Raw genomic sequence first — 21089 nt, 5'->3', positions numbered from 1 at the left:
GTTCATGCTCGGCACTTGAGAAAAGTTTCAGGTGGTTGCTACTTGCAATCTTCACTGCTGGCTGCAACTCAGGCCACGTTTAGATGAGAACAGCCCTGCTAAAAGCGGAAAAAGTTTTTTCTTTGCATTTTAAAAAAAATCTGCGTTCATATGATAACATCGTGAGAATGATCGTCATGTACACAGATGCGCAAAAACAACCAAAAACGCTGTAGTATGCATGCCAGGCCAGTAGTTGGCGATGTAACTTGACACCACGGGCATATGCGAAGTGTGGCCGTGATGTCACTGTTCTCACCGGATCTGCACATTTCCAGTTTACACTTCGACAGAAGGGGTTGCGTTTTTTAAAAATTTCACTCTTCAAAAGTTTGCATTTTCAGGCCCCCAAAACGCTGTTGTCATGTGAACGAAAGGCCAAACAACAACAAAAGTTTAACATTTAATGCATAAACCGTTACCATGTAAATGGCCCCTAAATCCAACACACTGCTCCTTTAAAATTGTCACAGTCTGCTGTGTCCTGATTCTTTTAGTTTTTTGGAGAATTGGACTGAGTGCTTGTTCAAGATGCATTCAAGTTGCCTTCATTAGTGAGTCTGTCTTTGTTTTCACTTGGTTTGCTTATTATTAAGATGACTGTGTTTTCATAGTTTTTGGTTTTCAGTTTGCTATGTTTTCTTCCTCTCATATTCCTGTGCTGCTTTCCCTCATTTTCCCGCTACACACCTGCCCTGCATCAGCCTCATTAATCCTTCCTGCTCCTCAGTTTGTCTCAGCCAATCAGCTTCCTGCCTGTTCTTCTGCCTGATCACCTTACTCCCCTCACCTGAGCTTCTCTGCCTTTGATCTCCACCTGCACTTCATCTCCTCGTCAGTCTAGTTTGTATTTAAGCCCTGATTTTCATTTCAGTCTCTGTTTGGTTCTTGATTTGTTGGTGTGATGTTCAGTTGCTGTGTTTTTTGAGTGATGAGTGATCCTTTTGAGTTCCTGTTACCTGCTGTCTGCTGTATGTAGGTCCATCTACATGCACGGCAATAATCATTTCACCTATCAGGTTTTTAAATATCTATGAGTAAGAGTCATTGTCATTACACAGTAAATTAAATCAGCCAACAACGTATAAAATTGGTAGAAAATTAGCTCCAACATTAAAATGCTGCTTATGTTGATTTAGTAATATTTTTATTAAATGAGTTCAACTCTTTCAAAAGCCCTTTTGGACTTTTACTTGTAATGGACTCTTTTTATCCCACATACAATAGGAAAAACTGCTATCTTAGTGAATTTTAGGGGTAAAGGCTGCCACACAGGACTTTACTCTCTGTCGAGAATACAATTCCAACAAAAAGACTGAATACATAAAATTTTAATCAGCAGCAGAAAATACAGTTTAAAAATATCATCATCCTGCACATGCAGGCTGAACTCTGGGAGATACAGAGCGGAGGATCCGTCTCCAAAGCCTTGTAGACAAATTACTCAGAGCAAACATCCCCACCACAAACCATAATGACAGCTTTGCCTTCCAGAGACGTATAGTGGGAAAAACTGCAGTCTTTTATGTGTCTAAATCTCAAGTTCAAACAGATATCAGTCATCTGCACCTTCTGCCTCCTCTCCGCTAATTCATAAAGCATTGCCAATAAATCTGTGCAGAGGTTTCAAATCATACCATATATGAAACAACAATCAAAGTGGTCTGATTTGTAGCTAGCTGTAGCCATGTATTCAGTGGCAAATGCTTGATCAGCTTCACTGAAGAGGAAGAGAGAGATCCCTCCTCTGGAGCTGTATCCATGGGAAAACAGGGCATGTGGCTTAAGTATAAAACTCTTGTATTATCAAACTGGCAAGCTGTGAATGTGCAAACAGTAATCGGATCTGCAGCACTTTGATCTCCTCCAACAAAAGAGAAAGGTTTTTACATACATAACAAATCATTAGAGTGTGGCTCTAATCTTTCTCTAAGCTATTTAAGATCAGACTCTCAAAACTGTCACTTGTATGCAACGTTTTTTAAGTCATAACAGAAGAGACGTGCACTCTATCACAGTGTTACAGTGCTTTTGTTCACTGGGAAATCATAATAAGGCTGCATGTGCACTATGGCAATGAGAGGAAATTCAATATGAGATTTAAATTAGCCTTAAACCATTTCCTGCAGCTCATTTGTTTCCCTCTGCATCAGTAATCCTTCAAACACAGCAATCTGTCACATCAGTGAGCGACTCTGAATGAACAGCAGTTACATGTGATTACTTTATTTTGGTGCTTTTCCACTGTTTATCTTTCCTCAATGTTTGCAATTGCAACTATGCCTGTTTCCATACCAGCAGCTGCAGAATAATAAATACAGTCAGACAGAGCTTTTAAGTGTACGCGGTTAGCATTTTAATTTACACCCTGAGTGGAGGCAATGCTTTTGGCCCAAACATGGGGACACAGTTTGGACTGAGGACAGAGGAGGAACCACTTTAACAACACTAAATGTGTCTTTGTAGTGAGAGCATTAGTTTAGCAGAGTTAACCATCTGATTGTATTGTCACTTAAATAAAAGCAGCCTGCACAAGTTTGTTTAAACCATATAAACTGAAGTATTTACTGGTGGCAGTCTGTTGCCCGTCAACCAGCAGACACCCCATGAATTTGTCTGGCACATATCCCAATGAATAAAAACATTTTTTTTGCCCATTCCTTAAAGAATATATAACGGGATAATAAGGGAACTTTAGAGGTGCTCATAGGCAGAATTTCCATGCTTTAGGTCTGTGCTAAACTAAGCGTCATATTTAAAATAAGCACATTTAGCCACATCAGCTGCAAGCAGTAGCTTCATATATTTAGCAAACAAACATGAGAGTTTTGTCAGACTCATTATCCACAAACTTCTGGCAAATAATCATATTTTCATTATGCTTTATCTGCTTCAGTTGTTTTTATACAATTAGATATCTCAGTCCAGGTCATAGTATAAAATATGACACAAATTAGCATTTTTGTGGACTTATCTGTCATCTCATATTTATTTATTTATGATGAAATATGAATAATTTTACTTTCTGAGCATGAACCACTTTTATAAATGAAACCATCTGAGAAATCCGGATGGAAAGTTACCTGAAAGCGTGGTGTCTAAAATTGAAAAAAAAAAATCAGTCATATTTGATCATATAGCTAGATTATTATATTTTGTTTTTGTGATATTATCTGAAAGCTAACTATAGTGACTATGGCTGTTCAATGGAGTAAATTATAAAGTACAATACTTCCCACTAAAATATGAATGTAGTAGAACAGATATAGTAGCAGAACTTTATATATAGAGCAGCATGAATTGAAATAATCAAGTAAAGTAGGCCTGAGCTATAAATACCTCAAAACTGTACTTAAGTAGGCTACAAACTTAAATAATTGTAGGTTGCTTCACTTTCCATTACTGGTTGCTCACGTGCCATGTCTCATTAACAGGATGCAGCTAAGAAGAAAAAGATGAACATCTTGGACATTAAATACCTCATCTTGAACTCGGTAACACAGTCAAATAAAAACATGACCAAATATGTTAAGTTTCTCAGTGGTTATGCACTTTTATTCATACGTTTAGGTCCCACCGTGGGTCCCGTGGTAGTTAATACCAGGATCAGCTCATAATCCCTGAGAAGCCAGTATTGGGAATGAACTGTTCGCAGCCTCCAGATACTGGAGAATAAACACCACAGTCATTTAGCACAGTTCAAAGCAGTACAAAAATCATGTCCGGGTCATTAAAAGCATATGTAAACCACGAAGGGGAAATTACATTCTAAACATTACACAATCACTACTAATTCAAACAAAGGCACAGTACACAATACTGTCATCAGAATGTACAGTGTAACCCAATATGGGTGAGAGACGACACAGAGGGAACAAACACCTCCATGTGGAAACACTGATGTTGTTCTTGTAAAGCTCTTACCTCATAGGCCTCAACAGTAACCAGCCAATATAATGTGTAAATATGTTAATAATAACAGAGAGGCTCATCAGTCTTTTGTGCAATCTATTATAGACTGTGGCTCAGATTACGCAAGTGGTTATTATTTAGATGCTGGTCTTTTTTTTTTTTTTTAGTATTCTGGATTTCTCCAAAATAAAAGTCCCCATTTGTTCACTGTTGGACCTTTTGAGGTGAGCGTCTTTTCAGGAGCAAACTTCAGCTCATTTGAAACTTAGCTGTGCAATTTTTTTAAACAAACAAAAAACTTTTCAAAAGCAATACAAAAAGTGATTGTAACCCCAAATCAGAATCTCTTCCACTCATCATTTTTTCCCTGATTGTAACAAATGCAAGGAGTGTTTTTTTTTTTAAATACATAAGAATGAAAAGAGATTTGAGGGGTTATTCTTTTTTTGTTTTGTTTTGTTAGTTTGGACACCAATCTGAGGCATGTCATTAAAGGACATGAATTAGGTCAGTCCACCAAAAAATATCAAAAAAGGAAAAAGTGCGTTGTCCTGAAATACCTCAGATTAGGTCACCCAAGGATGCATTTGGAAATCTGCTTCCTGCCAGCTCAGTTTACGGGAGAAATAACACTGTTAACTTAAAAGCACAACGATATCTTCATATTGGAGCATTTGTCCGGAGTCATCAGAGTTAGAAGATCTAAACAAAAATGCCTGAAAAAGCCAATTATATGTGATAAAAGTCTACAAACAAAGACCTGTATGGCTTTGCATTTATAAAAGCTAAAACAAACACGGAGTTAATGTAAAGCTGGCAAAAATGCTTGAATATATGACAATACATTCTATGAGAATTGCAGATACATTTACAAGCAACATATACATCACAAAGCTCAACTGATTGCCTGCAAAGCTTAATGCTGAAAGCTACTTCCTGCCGTAAGCTGGGGTCCTCCCACCAGAACATCATGGGGCGAGGTCCTGACTCCAGACAGGAAGGAATAGTCCCGAGGCGGGCCGCACAGCAGCCCAGTAAAACTATTAAAGACCGCACACAACTGCAGCAACAATACAGCAGCCGTGCGGTCTAATACCAAACACTGGTCCCAACAAGCCTTTCAGATACCGAGGCGTGACGGGGACGAGGATGAGAAAGGAGCGGTCGCCCTAGAAGACAACCTGGGGGGGACACCATGGGGTGTCTGGGTACAGGAGACAGTGCACAGACTTGAACCTGGAGGAGAAAAGCAGGAATTAGATTAGATTTGCTGAAAAGTGTTGAAACTAACATTCAATCTGTGTCTTTAAATGCAGACCAATCTCTCACCTTGATGGATCCTCCTCCACTGGAAAAGCCCCTTTCAGATTGATGATATTACTCTTGTTTTCAAACATTCCATAGCTGAGTGTGATCTGGAAGAAAAGTCAGGGGAAAAACTTGAGTAACAAAGGAAGAAAACACCAAGGATACGTGATAATGATCATAAATTAAAACGTTGAGCTATAGAGGCTGGTTTGTACTTATAATCATACTACATTGAATCTACAGCGTAAACATATAGACTGCAACAACTGTGCCTGGGCTACTTGGTAGCATCACATTTCCTCCTATTTCCAAATGCTTAAGAGGAAGTACTTCAATATGTATCTTTATGACCTGAACTTTTCAGTAAAAGTTACCGTTGGTTGAAATTTATCAACTCCTTCATGATCTGCGCATTGTCTGTCGTCATTGTTCATGAAGAAACTCAACACCGTGGCATAGAAACCCAACAGCCTGTGCTCTTCTATTTAGTAAAAATGTATCTTCTTCAAGCTAGTTTTAAAGCAGATATCAGTGAGTTAGACAGGTGTATCAGTATATTAAAGTTCAATCGTGTAATGGTCTTGGATAATTTCTGGCCTTGAGCCTTTGTGGATATAGGTGCGCCATGTATTAAAAACATTTTATAAAGTTATCATTTACAACTTTGTCGCTGCTCTTACTTTTTGTGTTGTTTTTTTTTTGTTTCTTTGTCTGTTTACTTGGGAATATGTGGGTTGCAGGGAGTGATGGGGGATATGATGATACTCGATTTACTGGGGTTTTTTTGTATGTTCATTCATTTACTGTTACTGATTATTGTACACGCTTCTAAAATAAAAAGTTGAGGGGCAAAAAGCATAAATGATCACAGTGATGAAGGCCACTTGCGTGGGCCACGGCTCAATACTGTATAACAGTGTTTAGTCTCTCACCTGCTTGTGAATCTCAGATCTTGACACTTGTTGCAGGTTCTCTAGGTGGGAGTGAAACAGGTTGCTGCGGGTCAGAGGAACCCCCAGAACTGACTCTATGATGTAGCCGATGGTGCAGTCATCAGGAAGGCGGATCTTCTCAGCTGTGTTCATGAAGTGACCACCACTAGAAAGACCAAAAAAATTACATTTTTGCCATTTTTATCCTTCATACTAATATACAGATGTTTTGAGTGATAACACCAGATGTGTGTAAGTGTTTTACCTGGCCCATGGGCTCATCTTGAGCGCCAGACCCCGACTCAAACAGAAGCCTGCTCCTCCAGTAGCGAACCAGAAGTTGACTGGTTTCTATAGAAGACACAGAGACGTTTGTTAATATACAGAATTACCAAACAAATGAGCTGTTTGCTCTTGAAATAATCATCCACGAAAAATAAGAATACTCCACATACCATCTTATTGTTCCCCAGCCTCTCTGTGGCCTCTATGGGCCGGTCGAGGCTGGGTTTCCCGATGTACATGTCCTGGGTGTGCGGGTACTGGGACAGGTGCTTCACCAGAGTCCGAACATTCACATAGTTGTCGTCATCGACATGACAGAACCACCTGAGAAACAGAGGTATTAATCATGAGATTTCATACTAAATATCAACTTTCAGCTGAGTAATTAAATGTAAGTACTTACTTTTTCCCGGACTCTATGAACTTGTCATATTCCACCGCCATCTTGCAGGACAGAGCTTGTCGGCTATGAGCTGCAGAGCAGTTAGTGTTGATTGCATGACTCCCTGTGGCAACAATTACAGAAATAGGACAATTTTGAGCGGAGCAAAACATTATCAATGGAGGGTCTTTGTGTTTTGATACCATCTTTAATGGAAAAAGCTCTAAGCTGATTTTTTATGTGTAAATCATGATTTCTCATTAACTCAAAGTTCCATTCCTACTAAAACAATGCATGTCTCTGTTCCCAAAATGAAATCCCCCTCATTAAACTCACCAATTTGCTTTTTCAGCTCCTCATCTTCTCCGTCCGTGAAGATGTAGGTCTGTAAACCAAACAAAGGAGAATACACATAAGTGGGGTTGGTCTATAAATCCAAAAAATCAAAACCACTTTGGGTGATTATGTGAAACAGTCACAAGATCAGAATCAACAGTATGTCCGAAGTCCTCCTTCCTCACATCCAGCCCGGTGTGATTAGCATCAATCAACATGCCTTTTATGCAGTGAAAAACACAGTGAGTTAAACAACCCCCTGCTCTAATAAAGGCCTTTTGTCCTGCGTTTCACTCTCTCCATGGCAACTATGCTGCCGCCCCGAAGCATCCCAGACATAGAACAAAGGAGGAGGCAGACTGTCCGCCCCCACACACACCCCATTCATGTATCCTACCCCCCGGCTGAGCCCCTTTGCTCTGTTGGACCTGCTGCCAGGCTTCAACGTGTTGAATGCAGCTAAAACAGTAATGTAAACCACAGACACAACCCTCTGTGTGCTCGCCACTCTATGACTGACAGACTCAAAACACCACGAGACTGCAGGCGCTTGTTAACAGTTGCAGTTACTCATAAAAAGAAGTTAACAACAAAGGGCACCTTACAGGAACACACTTTAAAAGGAGCAGATTAGACTCCTCTTTATGAGGCCTCACACTGAGCAGGTGCAAGCGGCTGAATGGTGATGATGAAAGAGCCCTGAGCTCTGTAACCGCCAGCGCTCTGTTTACTCTTCACCTCAGGTGAGGCAGCACCTGCCGAACATCACGCTACCTTATCTGCGCCACGTGTCTCGACATGCTCGGTTGTGATGCCTTCTTAACCCTTTGAAACCTGAAGCGACATCACTTTTCTTGTGTTGCTTTCAGATGCCTTGAACAAGTATTGAAACCTTTGAACCACCGTGCAAATTGGTGTGATTTCTTTCAAAAACATGGGGAGAAATGCTATAAGCAATAGCAAAAGAAATATTTGACAAGTTGCAAGAAATCAGTAGAATGTAGTAAATTATTTTTGTAAAAAAAGGCTAGGGAAAAACTATTATCAAAATTGCATATTGGTAATTATGTTACAGAATTATAACATTTAAGCCAGCTTTCTCCAAGTCTTGCTTGCCTTTTTCTTTAGTCTTTCATTCTTAAAAGATCGCCACCTTGCTGTCGGGCAACTGTGATTTGTTATCTGCAACCAGAAACAGGCTGCCGATTTTACTTTCCACTCGTCTTTTTCTGCACAAGGCCTCCTGAACAGTTTATGGGACAAACTCTGAGCAGATGTTGCTGGATGCTGGGGCCATGAGACGGTATTTGTTTAAGAAAGGGTGGTGGTTTCACTGGTGAAGGGATCAGAGGCTGGCGCTGTTTGCTTTAAAGTCCGTTGAATAGACAGCCTAATCACTGAGGCAGCTGCCAGAGCTGCCAGGGCACTGACAGAAAGAGAGGGAGGGAGGACGGAGGAGAGGGCTGGAATCTCACTGCTGATTAGTAAATCGAAAGCCGTGTGTGGCCATTCAGCCCCACTTCACCCCCCTATCCTGCCCCCCTCCTCCTCTCCGGGCCACATACATAGTCAGAGCCTCTTGAATGGAACAATGCTGCGAGTTTTCATGCTGGGTAAAGTCTCCGCTGGGTAAATTCTAAATATGTTTGCCTGCATTTGCATACAGCTGCAGGAGTTAACTAAAGAGAAACCTCCCTGGGAAGTTTTTTTTTTTCGGTCTTTGTTTCTTAACTGAAACTTAAAAGAACAGTTACTTTCGTGGAATACTAATTCATACCAGAGAAAAAAAAGCTGGCTATGTGTGGAGCAGAGATAAGAGGCGAGGGAGCATGGAGTGAGAAGAGGGAGATGAGAGCAAAGAACGAGGGGGGGAGGGGGCACTCCTGACCACAGGAAGGCCTGGCACGGCCCTGTCTGAGCTGAACGTGGTGCCTGGCTGGCTGTCTCCAGCTCCACGGGAAGGAAGGGCATCAGGCTCCCCTCCCTCCATCAAACACTTCCATCCTGCCTCCTTCTGTTCCAGAGATTCAAAGCATTTTCATCCGTTTTTATTAACACAAATGAGCTGCACCATCAGGTTGCCCATTGAGGTGAATGGCATGCACATGTTTTTTACACAAGGCTGTCCTCTTCACCCACTCTCTGACCACTTGTACTTCATAGTGAAGCCGTTTCATAAACTCAACTGCATTGCCAAGTGTTTTTTTTTCTAAACTCTAAAAGCGCTCATTGTTGGGAGTGCTGGCTAATTATCATACTCTTAAGAGAGGAATGCATGGCACACCATGCAGACGCTGGTGCCAGCTGCAAAACGAATCTGTGCTCTGATAAAAGCAGTGACTACGTGCCAGTTTTACAAATCACTTCTCAGGAAACGTCATGATACATTGTCTTCTTTTGTTTTATGAACCCCCCTCGCAGTACAAAGCTATATTGTTCTAGGGTGATTAATAGAAAACAGGAAGAAGTATTGTGCATTAAGTTATATAATGGCTTGAAAGTAGGATTTCTGTTTCAAAAGCATGAATTCACAGATGAATTAAGACTGGCATTTAACAGTCGCAAAGGGCAACCTTTTACATAAAGGCACTAACTGGCTGGATTTACAAAAAAAAGTTGCCATTTATGCTCTGAATGGGCTCAAAGATTAAGAAGGCCAGAGGCACTACTGTGTCAACAAAGCTATCACAGAGATAATCTCCCCCTGTTCTCATGTAAACAGCAGCAGATAGCAACTCCATCTGCATAAAGAATCTCACTAAAGTAGAACAGAGATAAAAAAAAAAAAGTCCTCTAAATCAGCTTTTGCAGGAGTAATACTTTTGTCCCTGGTACAACATAAGCAATCCAAGCTCCACAGATGTCCAACAGCTGAGCGTGAGAATCAAACCTGAACACTGAGGACGGCCATATGTACATGGTGGGAACTCAGAGCATCATATGGCTGGCATTAAGGCCGTCTTTTGTTCCATCACTCCTGACCACCTGGCACCCTTCCTCCAGGAACTCCCTCTTGCATTGTGGGGGCTCAGTCTGTCCTTTTTGTCCGCGCAGCCAACCCACCAGCTGCCTGCCTGTATAGCCCTGCTGTTAACTCTGTGGGATGGGTTAACTATCATCATCCAGTACAGTGACTACAACCAATTAGCACAATCACTACTCATCTAAGCAGATGTTGTGGAGCATGGTTTGGACATTAACATGAGCTGTGCAGGTGATTCTGCCTGGGCTAAGTGGTTGTGACAGCCTATTATCATCACAATTTTACCAAGAGGAAACCTCTCCTGAAACTTTATAAAGAGAATGAGACCAAAAAAGGGGGTAGAACCTGTGTGTGGCAAATTAAAAAGACTGCATGTGACACCTCTGGGTGCAGATGAAAATCACTTTGAAAACTGCTTTCTCCCGTGTCTTTGTGCATCCCTCTGAAGGAGCTTGGTTCTCACATTTTCACACTCAGCATGCCGCTTCCCAGCATAAACTTGCCTATAGATGCACCCCTTTGTCCCAGGCATCCCCTTTAACGAAGCCCCCGTTTTTTCCCATCCCTCCAGTAAAGCTTGACCCAGACTCAGCTCCCACGTTCCCATGGAGAGCGGGGAGACAAGGGGCTGGGAAAAAGCTTTTCTTCCCCCCTTCAGAAAGACGCTTTGTTAGTGCTGGAAGGGGGACAGCGCTGGAGTCGGTGCTGTGAAGCATCCATTGCACCGGGGGCATTCACAGGGACACCCAGAAAGAGAAGGGATAATAGAGAGTGGGGAGAGAAGGGGGGCTGAAAGAGGGAGAAGAGGGAGTCCTGAAACTGCTCCCCTCCGTTCTCATGGACATCACTCAGAGGAGAATAAAAAGTGACAGAGCCAGGGAAATTCATGGTTAACAGGGGCTGTGCTGCTGTGTCAGTGTGTCATCTGGCGACAGAGGGGACAATAAGAATACTGAGAGCAGCCATCAAGCAGGCATCACCTGCATGATTGTTCAGACCTGCAGAAACTATGATGTCACCTATAAACAAGCAATCAATTCCTTAACATTTATGTTTTTAGCTTGAGCATGCACATTGTTTGATTATGCAACTATGATATCAATAATCCATTTTGCAATTACCTGTTGCATGTTTCTTGAGATCCACGTCTCCAGCAGCAGGTTCAGTCTGGACTGATGAAACTTCTTGGTGGTCTTCACAGCGATGAAGATGTCATCAGGGCTGATGTCCTCAGCTGGAGGAGGCTCAGCTGCAGACGCGGATGCTCGTGCCGGCTTTTCCACTTCTCTCCGTCCCCGGGTCAGTTTGGTGAAGTACGCCGAGAATCCTTTCTTATTATTATTACCCTGCGCGTCCTGCTGCTCCGCTTGCGCAGCATCTTGGAGGAGAGAGCGCGTCCCCGTGTCCTCTCCATTCACCTCTTTCTCCTCCACCTGAACCCGGTGATGCTGCACAGCAACCAGGAGAAGCAGCAGGCAGAGAAATGCTGTGCTGGCTACAGAGATAGCTGTCTTCTTTCCATTATTTTTCAACATGATTAAACTGAAAAAAGACCAAAAAAAACTATGAAGCGGCGCAACGAATTCCCAATACAAAGTCCATGTGGTGTTTTATTCTCAGTAAAATACAAAAAAATAAACGGAGGGTCCGTTATGGTGCATAGCTTAATCGCAAATGCATATTTTATTGCAAAGGGGAATATATAAGCTTCCTCGCTGGCCACGCCTCATGGGAGGTCCTTGAATGCAGCATGCCACCCAGTGACGCAGCAGCGGGCGTGGTTACAGCTCAGTGTGTGCCTGTGGTGCCTGTGCGCGCGCGTGTGAGTGTGTGTGACTTGCAGTTTAGCTTTTATAGAGAATACAAGGAAAAGATTGACCCTAGGAAAACAAACTGCAGGTGCTCACGAGGAAAGGTGTGTTTCCAAATGCACATGGAGAAAAAATCACAGCCACATTCACACACCGAGGTTTTTTTTGTTGTTTTGTTTTAACAAGGTTTATGCTCCAGATTTCAATTTGCAATGCAACTTTCAAGGTAAAGCTCTATTTGAATCCAGCTGAGTGTGAGCCGGGTGTTCACCAGAGAAATGGGGCCCTATTGTTCTCCGCTGACCTTGTGAGGACTCTAAACAGTTGGCCATTCCTGAACACTTGTTATTCAAATTTTTGGCTCTCACAACTGAGAGTGCCGTCTGGTGCTGGGAGGCTGACCAAAAAGACATGAGAGCCCATTTACACCAACATGCAGCTGGTGGAGCCTCAATAACCTTCCCCAACTCCCAGCAAGCACCAGATTTAGACCGTTCAGTATCAAACAAATGTCGGGTTAAACAGAGATCTGAAAGGAAATCTTCAGGTTTGGTGCAAGACTGAAGCCAGAATCCTTTAAGCCAAAATGCTTATCCAAAGACATGAAAGAGTTTTTCTGTTAATGTCAGCTGAGAAGGCAAAGGGCTGAAATAAACTGTTGGGGAGCTTTGGGCTTATTGTTCACTTGCCTTTTTAAAAACACCTTCTTGCTCCCTCATCCTAAAACACTTTTAAATACCCAAAGTATAAAGACAGACCTTTAGGTTCTGGTGCAAAGGCAAATGAAAACAGATGATTTTAGTCTCAGTCCAGATATTGGGTGGCATAAACTCCCAAAAAGTAAATGTTGTACTTGAACATTTTTACATCTGAGCACATTGGCTTGATTTCTTTTAAAAACATGTGAGGAAGGCAATAAAGAAGAAGAAAACTACCCCCAAATTAGTAAGAAATTCTGTATAAGTTACAAAAAAAAATGACCAAAAAAATACGCAAAGAAAAAAAGAAAAGAAAATTACATTAGAAGTGCTTAAAATATATAATAATTCTGTAACAAAAATATAAAATTATGATAATTATTGATATAGTTTTTTGGACATTTTTCCACAGCTTTTCAAAAAAATAAATTTACAAATCTAGTAATTTCTTGCAATTTGCAGAACATTTATTGCCAAGTTGCTCATTGCATTTTCTCCCATATTTTCAAAAGAAATCAAACCAATTTGCTGAAGGTTTAAACACTTGTGAAAGGTGCTTGAACGCAGTTCACAGGTGATGTTGATCCAGGTTTCAAAGAGTTAAGGTGTATGAGGCTGAGTCACAACCTTCATATCTGTAATACATTTTAAACGCATCCTGCTTCGTAACTCCTCTGTTTTTACTTGCACTAGTGGGAGAACTTTTTTTTAAATCTTGTGCAGGATAAAAACTTGTTTTCCACTGCAGGTGTTTCACTATTTTAAATTCTGTGACACACAGGACATAAGTTACCTCTCTGCTTTGTTGCTCCTGACATGGTCTTTTGTTCACCTTTTAAAAAGTGTGCATAGAAAAGGCATCTAAAAGCAAGTATTAGAAACCAGGCAGAGGGGGTTGTCTCTGTGGCCTTCATTCTTCTATCAACCGCCTCTTTCTGTCGGACTTGCAGGGCATTCGTCCCACCTCGGAAACTCTATTTAGGCCTTTGGATTTGTGAAAACAATGTCAGTTGTTAAAATGGCAAGTGAAAGAGTAAAGTTCTCCCGTTGTATTAGCTCCAACCTCCCCCTTGGTTCAGTTTATTTCAGCTTTTTGCTTCCTCCACGGACAACAAGAGAAAAACGCTTTCTTGTCCCTTTTGAAATCACCTCATCTTTGAACCCCCCCTGTCTAACATTACAGCTGAATACCAGTGAGATTAAATCCAGCTCCTTCAGACAGGCCCACTTCCTCACCATAGTACCCACAAACCCACAAATAAACACCACAATGTGCTTGATTTTCCTTCTGATCGTATCAGCAAGTTTGGGGATCTGAGCGGCAGATAAATGGTAAATTAAAGGGCTGCTACTTATAGCTCCTGCTTTATATAATGATGATTACTTATGATGCACATACAGCAGGTAACCCAGAATACACTGTGACCACAGTGTCACACAACGTCCTTCAAACTCTCCAGAAAGCATCATTACAGCACTAAGTATCTCTTTTTTTTCATGCCAAAAAACCTAAAAACACATGTGCACACTCAGCTCTGTAACATGTCAGCTATAACTCAATACTCTACACAATGTATATATAAATTTAGATCCAACATGGAAGATATTATCTCAAAACCACATCTGTCTTTTCATGAAGTTTCCATTTATTTTATGGCTCAGTCTGTTTAACATTCCCCAGGATGGTTCCCTGAATGTTTTTGCTTTTTGTGGAAGCTCTAGCTTGTTAGTTACTTGAATATGATTAGAAAATGTATTTACTAATTACACCCCTTCACACTATCATCTAACTGAGTCTTAGGGCCCTGACACACCAAGCCAATGCTCGGCCATCTGTCAAGGCCAGGCCTTCAGGGAGCATCTTTCACCCATTTTTTTTGTGTGGTGTGTTCTCTACCGTTGGCACTAGTCAGTCCTCATCGGCTGTGTTTTAGCCGATTCAGAATGTTGAATTGGCAGCAGACCCGGCGGAGCTTGTCGGTTAGGAAAATCACTCTTATTGACAATTCAGCTCAGAGCATGCTAGCAAATAACTAAAGTCAAGAGGGCATGAAATCGAAATATAATTGCTATATAAGTTAAGATTATTTTTGTAGTCATGGAGCTCTTCGGCAAAAATAAAAAAAAACTGTTTGTGCAATTCCTTGCTGGTGCTGGTAAATATCCTTTGTTCTTTCAACATCATGTTGTGTTATTAATGTACTAACTGGCCAGCTTGTATCTTGGATCCGTCCTGTTGGTCCTCCAGTTTCCTTTTTTAAGACAAACACAGACGACTGCCACCTGGTGTTATGGAGAGCTCTTTCCTCTCACACAGGTGCAGCACATATGTGCTAGTTGGCCATTAGATGTAGTCTTCGCTGTGTGTTTAAGTGCAACTGTTTGATCCAGACACAGGCAACATGAGGCAACACAACAGTTTGACTTCGTCACCATTGGTTCTTGGATCAGTCAGTTTGGTGTGCCTGAGCCTTTCTTTCCTCTGTTTAATTTTAACTTCTATCAATAACTCCTTCCTTCATAGGGTCATAAATGCACGTAAATGTAAGAATAATTGTAGCTATACTGTAAAACACTATACAGGAATTTTCTTGTATCATTGATGGAAAATATAATATGTTTTTTTAAATTAATTTCAAGTTAATTTAGTTAAAACTCTCTAGAGAGTCCTCTTTCTTTTTAGTTTAAAGAAAATACACCTGATGGACTCTTGCTGTGTCTTTAGTTTGTTGTTGTGGTATAAATGCACTAACGTAAATGTAAGAATAATTGTAGCTATACTGTAAAACACTATACAGGAATTTTCTTGTATCATTGATGGAAAATATAATATGTTTTTTTTAAATTAATTTCAAGTTAATTCAGTTAAAACTCTCTAGAGAGTCCTCTTTCTTTTTAGTTCAAAGAAAATACACCTGATGGACTCTTGCTGTGTCTTTAGTTTGTTGTTGTGGTTGTTTCTTTTCATAATAATGAAAACAGCACAACGTAGTTTAGCATCAAATGCCTCTCTAAGTGTTAGCAAGAGCTATAATAAAGAACAAATTGAATGAGACTTCACTGACTGCCCTCTGTTAACCAGTGGATGAAAACCAGCGATGGGATCAGGCTTTGGTTCTGTTTATTTTCCCAGCATGGACACGCCAGCTCTGATTGGATTACAGGTCACACCAGAAGTGAGAGCCAGGGGACCGAGCGTCCCCCTCAGAACTCGGCTTCAGTTTCCCTCCTCATGCAACATTAGAGGAAACTCTCCAAGGACTGCAGGCTGTGAATATTTCAGCTGCTCCACAGACAAATAAATAGCACCCATTTTTATTGATCTGCAGGGAAACTTCCCAGAAGTCTAAGTGGATTTCCTTAAGTTAAAAACAATGAAGTGCTCCGGAGTCAAGATAAAGGAGGGAAAAATACTCCTAATGCATGAGTCAAATATTGATAACCAACCATAAACAGGGTTTATAAAGTGCTTTGCATAAGGATAATAATTTAAATTAATAATTCAAAATAATGCCCACTCTGACCATTTTACTTTTGTATATTATACAAGCACAATCAGTTTACTTGTGATTCTACGTGTATAGTTTGGAGAGTCAGTGAAGTTTAACTTTTTTACATACTGTTGTTTGTTTAATTTATAAAAGCACATCATATCAGCTCATCAGACTTAAAGTCAAATAAAGTACATCAAATTTCTACTTAAAGGGACAGTTCACCTTAATATCAAAAATAACTGTTTGTCCTCTACAATGTATCCTAAAATATGGTGATTTTGATTTTTTTCAGATATGCAGAAGGATTGTTTATGTATTGCGAAAACTTTCCCCAATTTGGAGGTTTAAAAAAGGGTAGATTTTCGTAGCTAATAAAAAAATAAACATTGTGGCAAATTCTTTTACTTTTGTATAGCAGCTTGATTTTGTGCTGCAGTAAATGACCAACCTCGAGCTGAGGTGTCAGGTTACAAGCTGGCAAGCCTGGACATGTTGAACATTATTTCTTTTCATCAATAACAACATAATGAGACCTACAGACCATCTCCTTTGTGAGCATCTGTGAGTAACGCTGTCATTAAAACTTTTTATTTATTTATTTTCTTACACATGCCATTCTTCTTTGTTTCGGAATTGTCCACATTGTACAAAACCACTTCTTTTTACTGGGAACAAGATATTCACTGGAGACTGTTCAGGTTTATATTTCCACTAAGAGCTCAATAACCTCGGGGGAACTTTAAAAGCTGCTGACAACTTTGAGTTATTTCCATATCATAATGTGAATTTTAAGAGGGTGGTGGTTGTATGTCCCTGAGAAAAGCCTGTGAAAAGGTTCCTTGTTTCAAGGTAAATGGCCATTTTCTCAACCAATACACAATCTCTTTTTGTTTGTGGCCTGTAGCTACCTAGCTGGGAGGGACAATGGGAGGTCCAGCGGACAAAGAAAGGAGTAACTGAGGTACTTTTAATTGTCTGTTGTGTCCTCTCAACAGGCCCTCTCTCATTTAAATATATCGAATGTGTGAGCCGTTGCAGAGGTGGTGTGCATAATCTGGTTTGTTTTTCTCTGCTGACAGAGATTACAGGACATTCTCTGTATAAAGAGAAAGTTGTACTATGTCAGAGTTACATGACTTTTGCAGGATGTATCAGTAGCAATAAAGTTTACTCTAAATTTCTTGGCTAAAATAAACAAGCTGTGTGCTCTGAGGCGAGGCGAGGAGAAAGACACGACTCTGCAGATCCAATGAAAACAGGAAATTCACGGCTGGTGGTGGATGTCCCATTTTAAAGTGCTCCCCCCGTCATAATTGTTGCCCTTTCACTCCCCTCTCCATAACCAGGCGAACACGAGCTATTTGCATAACTGTTCAGACCTGCTCATCACCCCCTGCTCCTGCCCTACTTCCACTCTGTCAGCCTAATGCTTCCCAGCACTCTCTCTTTGTGCCAGCTCCTGTTGTCCTGGGAACATCAAGTGATCGACACATTAAAATTGGGAAGACTCCAGTCTCTATGCATTTAGTGGGATGGCCCACATTATGAGATTGGCATGCTTTCCTCCTTGTTGTCTCCTTTCTCACCAGTGTTACAGGGCAGGCTTTATGTTGTGGAACATGAAAAAGTGCAGAGATATGATCTGTGTGTCTATTATGGTGGAAGAATAGGGCTGTGGGATCTGATACTGTGAAAATGACAGAGCAGTCTGATGTGTCAGACTCTCACGGGACGGCAGGAGTTGCAGCGAGAGAGAGAGAGGAGCTCCGGTGGGAAACTGCTGAGGTTACACTCTGGGAGTGTGATATGGGTGTTACACACATTGTGTAATTTCCCTTTTGTTTACAAAGGGAGATCCGCGGCCTTGTCCACATGGACACTGGTATTTTAAAATATAGCCTTTTCTATATGTTTTGGCCTTTTGTCCTCAAGCAAAATGCATTTAGGTCACCAAAAACAGACTTTGTGTGAAAGTCCTTCAGGATTTTCAGAAACTCTGTTGTCATTGTTGGCATGTAGAGTTTTTATTCTGAGACATGAGAGTATGCACCATTATCTCCTTTGTGAGGCACCATAAATGACGCAATATTTTGTGCAATGGCAGACGTTACCAAAATTTTCACCTGCCAAAATGGGATACAATAAAATTGCTAATATAGCTGATGTACACTTGCTAATGTTATTTTCTCACTGAGTGGGCCTAGCCACAACAGCTATAGTGTTAGCATCAAATCTGGGGTTTGATTAGTTTATATATTCTCTATCTGGATAGGTTTTGGTTATTTGAAGTGGATATGGGCTCTATTTTATGACAAAAATGGAACACAGCAAAGCATATAATTTGCACCAGGCCAAAGTGCAAAGCCGTCATGAGGAAAATAATTGAAATGCATATTCCTGCACCGCATTTTCACAAGGCACTAGTGAGAAATGGTTCTTAAGCAGTGATATAAGCAGCTATATGCCACAAATAATGCCATACAGGCAAATTGGCTGATAAGACTAAAAATAAAAGAAAATCAAATTCTTGTCAAATGCAACTTACTGATCATCTCTTAAGCAAGTGACACTGTTTTGGTCACTGAAAAAGGACAGAAAAATGGAACACTGGTGCACTGATAATTTTTCTGACTTCTGTAGGTAGCTATGTGACCACAGGTAAAAAAGACGAGGGAAATCCCTTGAGTGTCACACTTCAGAGCATCCCATTACTCGATCTGTTTAGAAACGGCCAACCCTCAGCAGCCTCCTCATTTCCCGGGCCTTGGTGCTTTGTGGTCTCTCCCAATGGACTGAAAGGAAACTACCGCAAACATTCCTCATCAGGAAAGGCCCAAATATTTCTGAGATGCTTGGTGCCCCCTGAGCTTTTATCACAATATTCCCCTCCGATACCGTGACACCTCCGTCAATCACCTCCACGATACACTCCATCTGTATCTGTTTAGGATTTGAAAACATGTTTTTTCTGCAGCCAGGAGTCTATTAGCAACCACTACGATAATTAATCTCCCTTCAATTTCACAGTCGACAAGAAATCAGCCTTTTAGTTGTTGTTTTTAAGACTCGTGTGGATTTTAGTTCATGTTTTTGTAATGCAGAGCGGCAAAGTTCAGTCATGGCTTATTGTTTACAGAGAGCGAGCTCCGCAGGGAGCAGGGTGATATACTGCAACATGGGAGGCGAGACAAATTAAGGAGCCATGACAATGAAAAGCAGATGTGACTGTAGGGCAGTTGAATTACTTTATGGCTATGTGAAACAGCTACAAACAATATAGTAAATGCTGGCTAATTGCTGGAGCCACTCTGGTAATTGGGTGAACATATAATGCTTAATGTTATGCACATACAATTTAGAACAGATGTTTCTCATTTTCTCAGCCCTCAAGAGTTGCATACCGATCTTGTCCCTAATTTTCATGTTATCACTCTTCATTTTTTTTTACAGCTTTGACAGCTGTTATTTATTTTCATGATGCGTTAATTGCTATTAATATCAGGGATCTGGTGTTAAATGACAACAGCAGGACTCAGTATTAAAGGATAATGGGTAAATGGGCCAAGCAGAGGTGGCCACATGGCATACATTGAACATACCACCTGTCAGGATATCCTGCACCATTACAGACTCCACAAACACACACACACACACACACACACACACACACACACACACACACCTTCCTCCCAGACCTTGTCCAACCTGGTTAGCTGAGGGAATCCCTTCTCTTTTTTGTGACTGGGATTAATTCCTGGCACCAGTCTTGGCCCAGCCCCAGCCAGGGAACAAGAGCAGCTTCCATCCCACAGAGCAGCGGTTTATCTCTTGTGGTGGGTCCAACTGGGCTGATCCTCTCATATTAAATGGATTAGCAGAGTCCTTGTTCTACTGTCAGGAGCTCATGAAAAGAATAGGGATTTAGCATGTTGGGTTTTTTTTCTGACAAAATTTCAAACTCTAAATGTAAATCATGTACTTATTGAAAAGAAATCCTCTATCCTGCTCACACTGGGGCTTCTAAAGTGAGTGAATCTTAAGTATTTCTGCACACTAGTGGCAGAAACATGATTTGTAGCTGACCTCTCTGAGTATCAGCCCTGTTTAGCTCCTGTAGCATCCGTGGGAAACTGTAGCATTAGTGCTGCTTACAAGCCTTTTTGAATTCCCATGGGAGACATCCATGACAGGAGCAGGTTAGGACTGGGACAGAGGAGATCATGTTACAGATATCAGGAAAAATCACATGAAGGGTGTGAGGTTCCCCCCTGAATATCAGCATCTACACATCAGACCACAAACTGTGTAAAAAAATTGGACGCAGTCATCGTGACGTCATACATTGGTTTGAGGATTTCATGGATAGATAAAGACAACTAGATGTAGTATTCAAGCTGGAGCGCTGTTCTTTTCTATGAAAGTTGCTCAGTAGTGCATGAAGCCAAAATGGTTCAGCTGCTGCATATGAAGTAACCCAGATGATCGCCTGCATCATCCAGGTTATTTTGCTTGCTCCGGATAGAGCAAGCGCACAAGAGACTTCCACAACCCAGTTTCTGGTTTAGCACTCCACTAAATTGAATGGGACTAAACTTATTCAATTGTATTTTGTGTTTAGATTTTTTTCAAAATGTTAAGAGACCCAATACATCAAATCCTGATAGAGAAATTAATCATTTCATAGGGCTTGTGATGCTCAAAAAACAAAAAAAAGCAAAAAAAAACAAAAAAAAAAAACAAATCCACTGATTTACAGATGTCTTTTGCAGGCCACAGGGCATCAGGTCATGTGTAATTACACTATTTGGCCACTATAAAAATTAGCTTCAAAGCCCAGTGCACTTTCTAGGGGCCTGATGGAGTCCAGTGTTGAAGCAGTGTTTGGTATTTTGGCTGTCGCCATCCTTTA

General features: G+C 41.0%; 1 protein-coding gene across 1 annotated transcript; it reads right to left on the bottom strand.

The window, feature by feature from the left end:
• Positions 1-3567: 3567 nt before the first annotated feature.
• Positions 3568-11827, bottom strand: lfng (LFNG O-fucosylpeptide 3-beta-N-acetylglucosaminyltransferase). Its single transcript, XM_042504977.1, has 8 exons — positions 11299-11827; positions 7195-7243; positions 6880-6982; positions 6647-6800; positions 6457-6542; positions 6192-6357; positions 5281-5366; positions 3568-5187 (listed from the first exon to the last, which is right to left on the bottom strand). The coding sequence occupies exons 1-8, from the start codon at positions 11710-11712 to the stop codon at positions 5121-5123; spliced, it is 1125 nt and encodes a 374-aa protein (XP_042360911.1). The 5' UTR covers positions 11713-11827; the 3' UTR covers positions 3568-5120.
• Positions 11828-21089: the final 9262 nt, after the last annotated feature.

Source organism: Plectropomus leopardus, chromosome 17 (assembly GCF_008729295.1).
Source record: "Plectropomus leopardus isolate mb chromosome 17, YSFRI_Pleo_2.0, whole genome shotgun sequence".
In the NCBI taxonomy this organism is placed as follows: domain Eukaryota; kingdom Metazoa; phylum Chordata; class Actinopteri; order Perciformes; family Serranidae; genus Plectropomus; species Plectropomus leopardus.
Note: the sequence above shows the minus strand (reverse complement) of the source record. Positions and strands in the feature narration are given on the sequence as shown.

Excerpts from the sequence above, each read along its gene's own strand:
- lfng (XM_042504977.1), bottom strand. The coding sequence starts at position 11,712 with ATGTTGAAAAATAATGGAAAGAAGACAGCTATCTCTGTAGCCAGCACA. Across the intron at positions 6,801-6,879 it reads TTCATAGAGTCCGGGAAAAA|GTGGTTCTGTCATGTCGATG; the intron begins GTAAGTACTTAC and ends TCTGTTTCTCAG. Across the intron at positions 5,367-6,191 it reads GATCTGAGATTCACAAGCAG|ATCACACTCAGCTATGGAAT; the intron begins GTGAGAGACTAA and ends CTTTTCTTCCAG.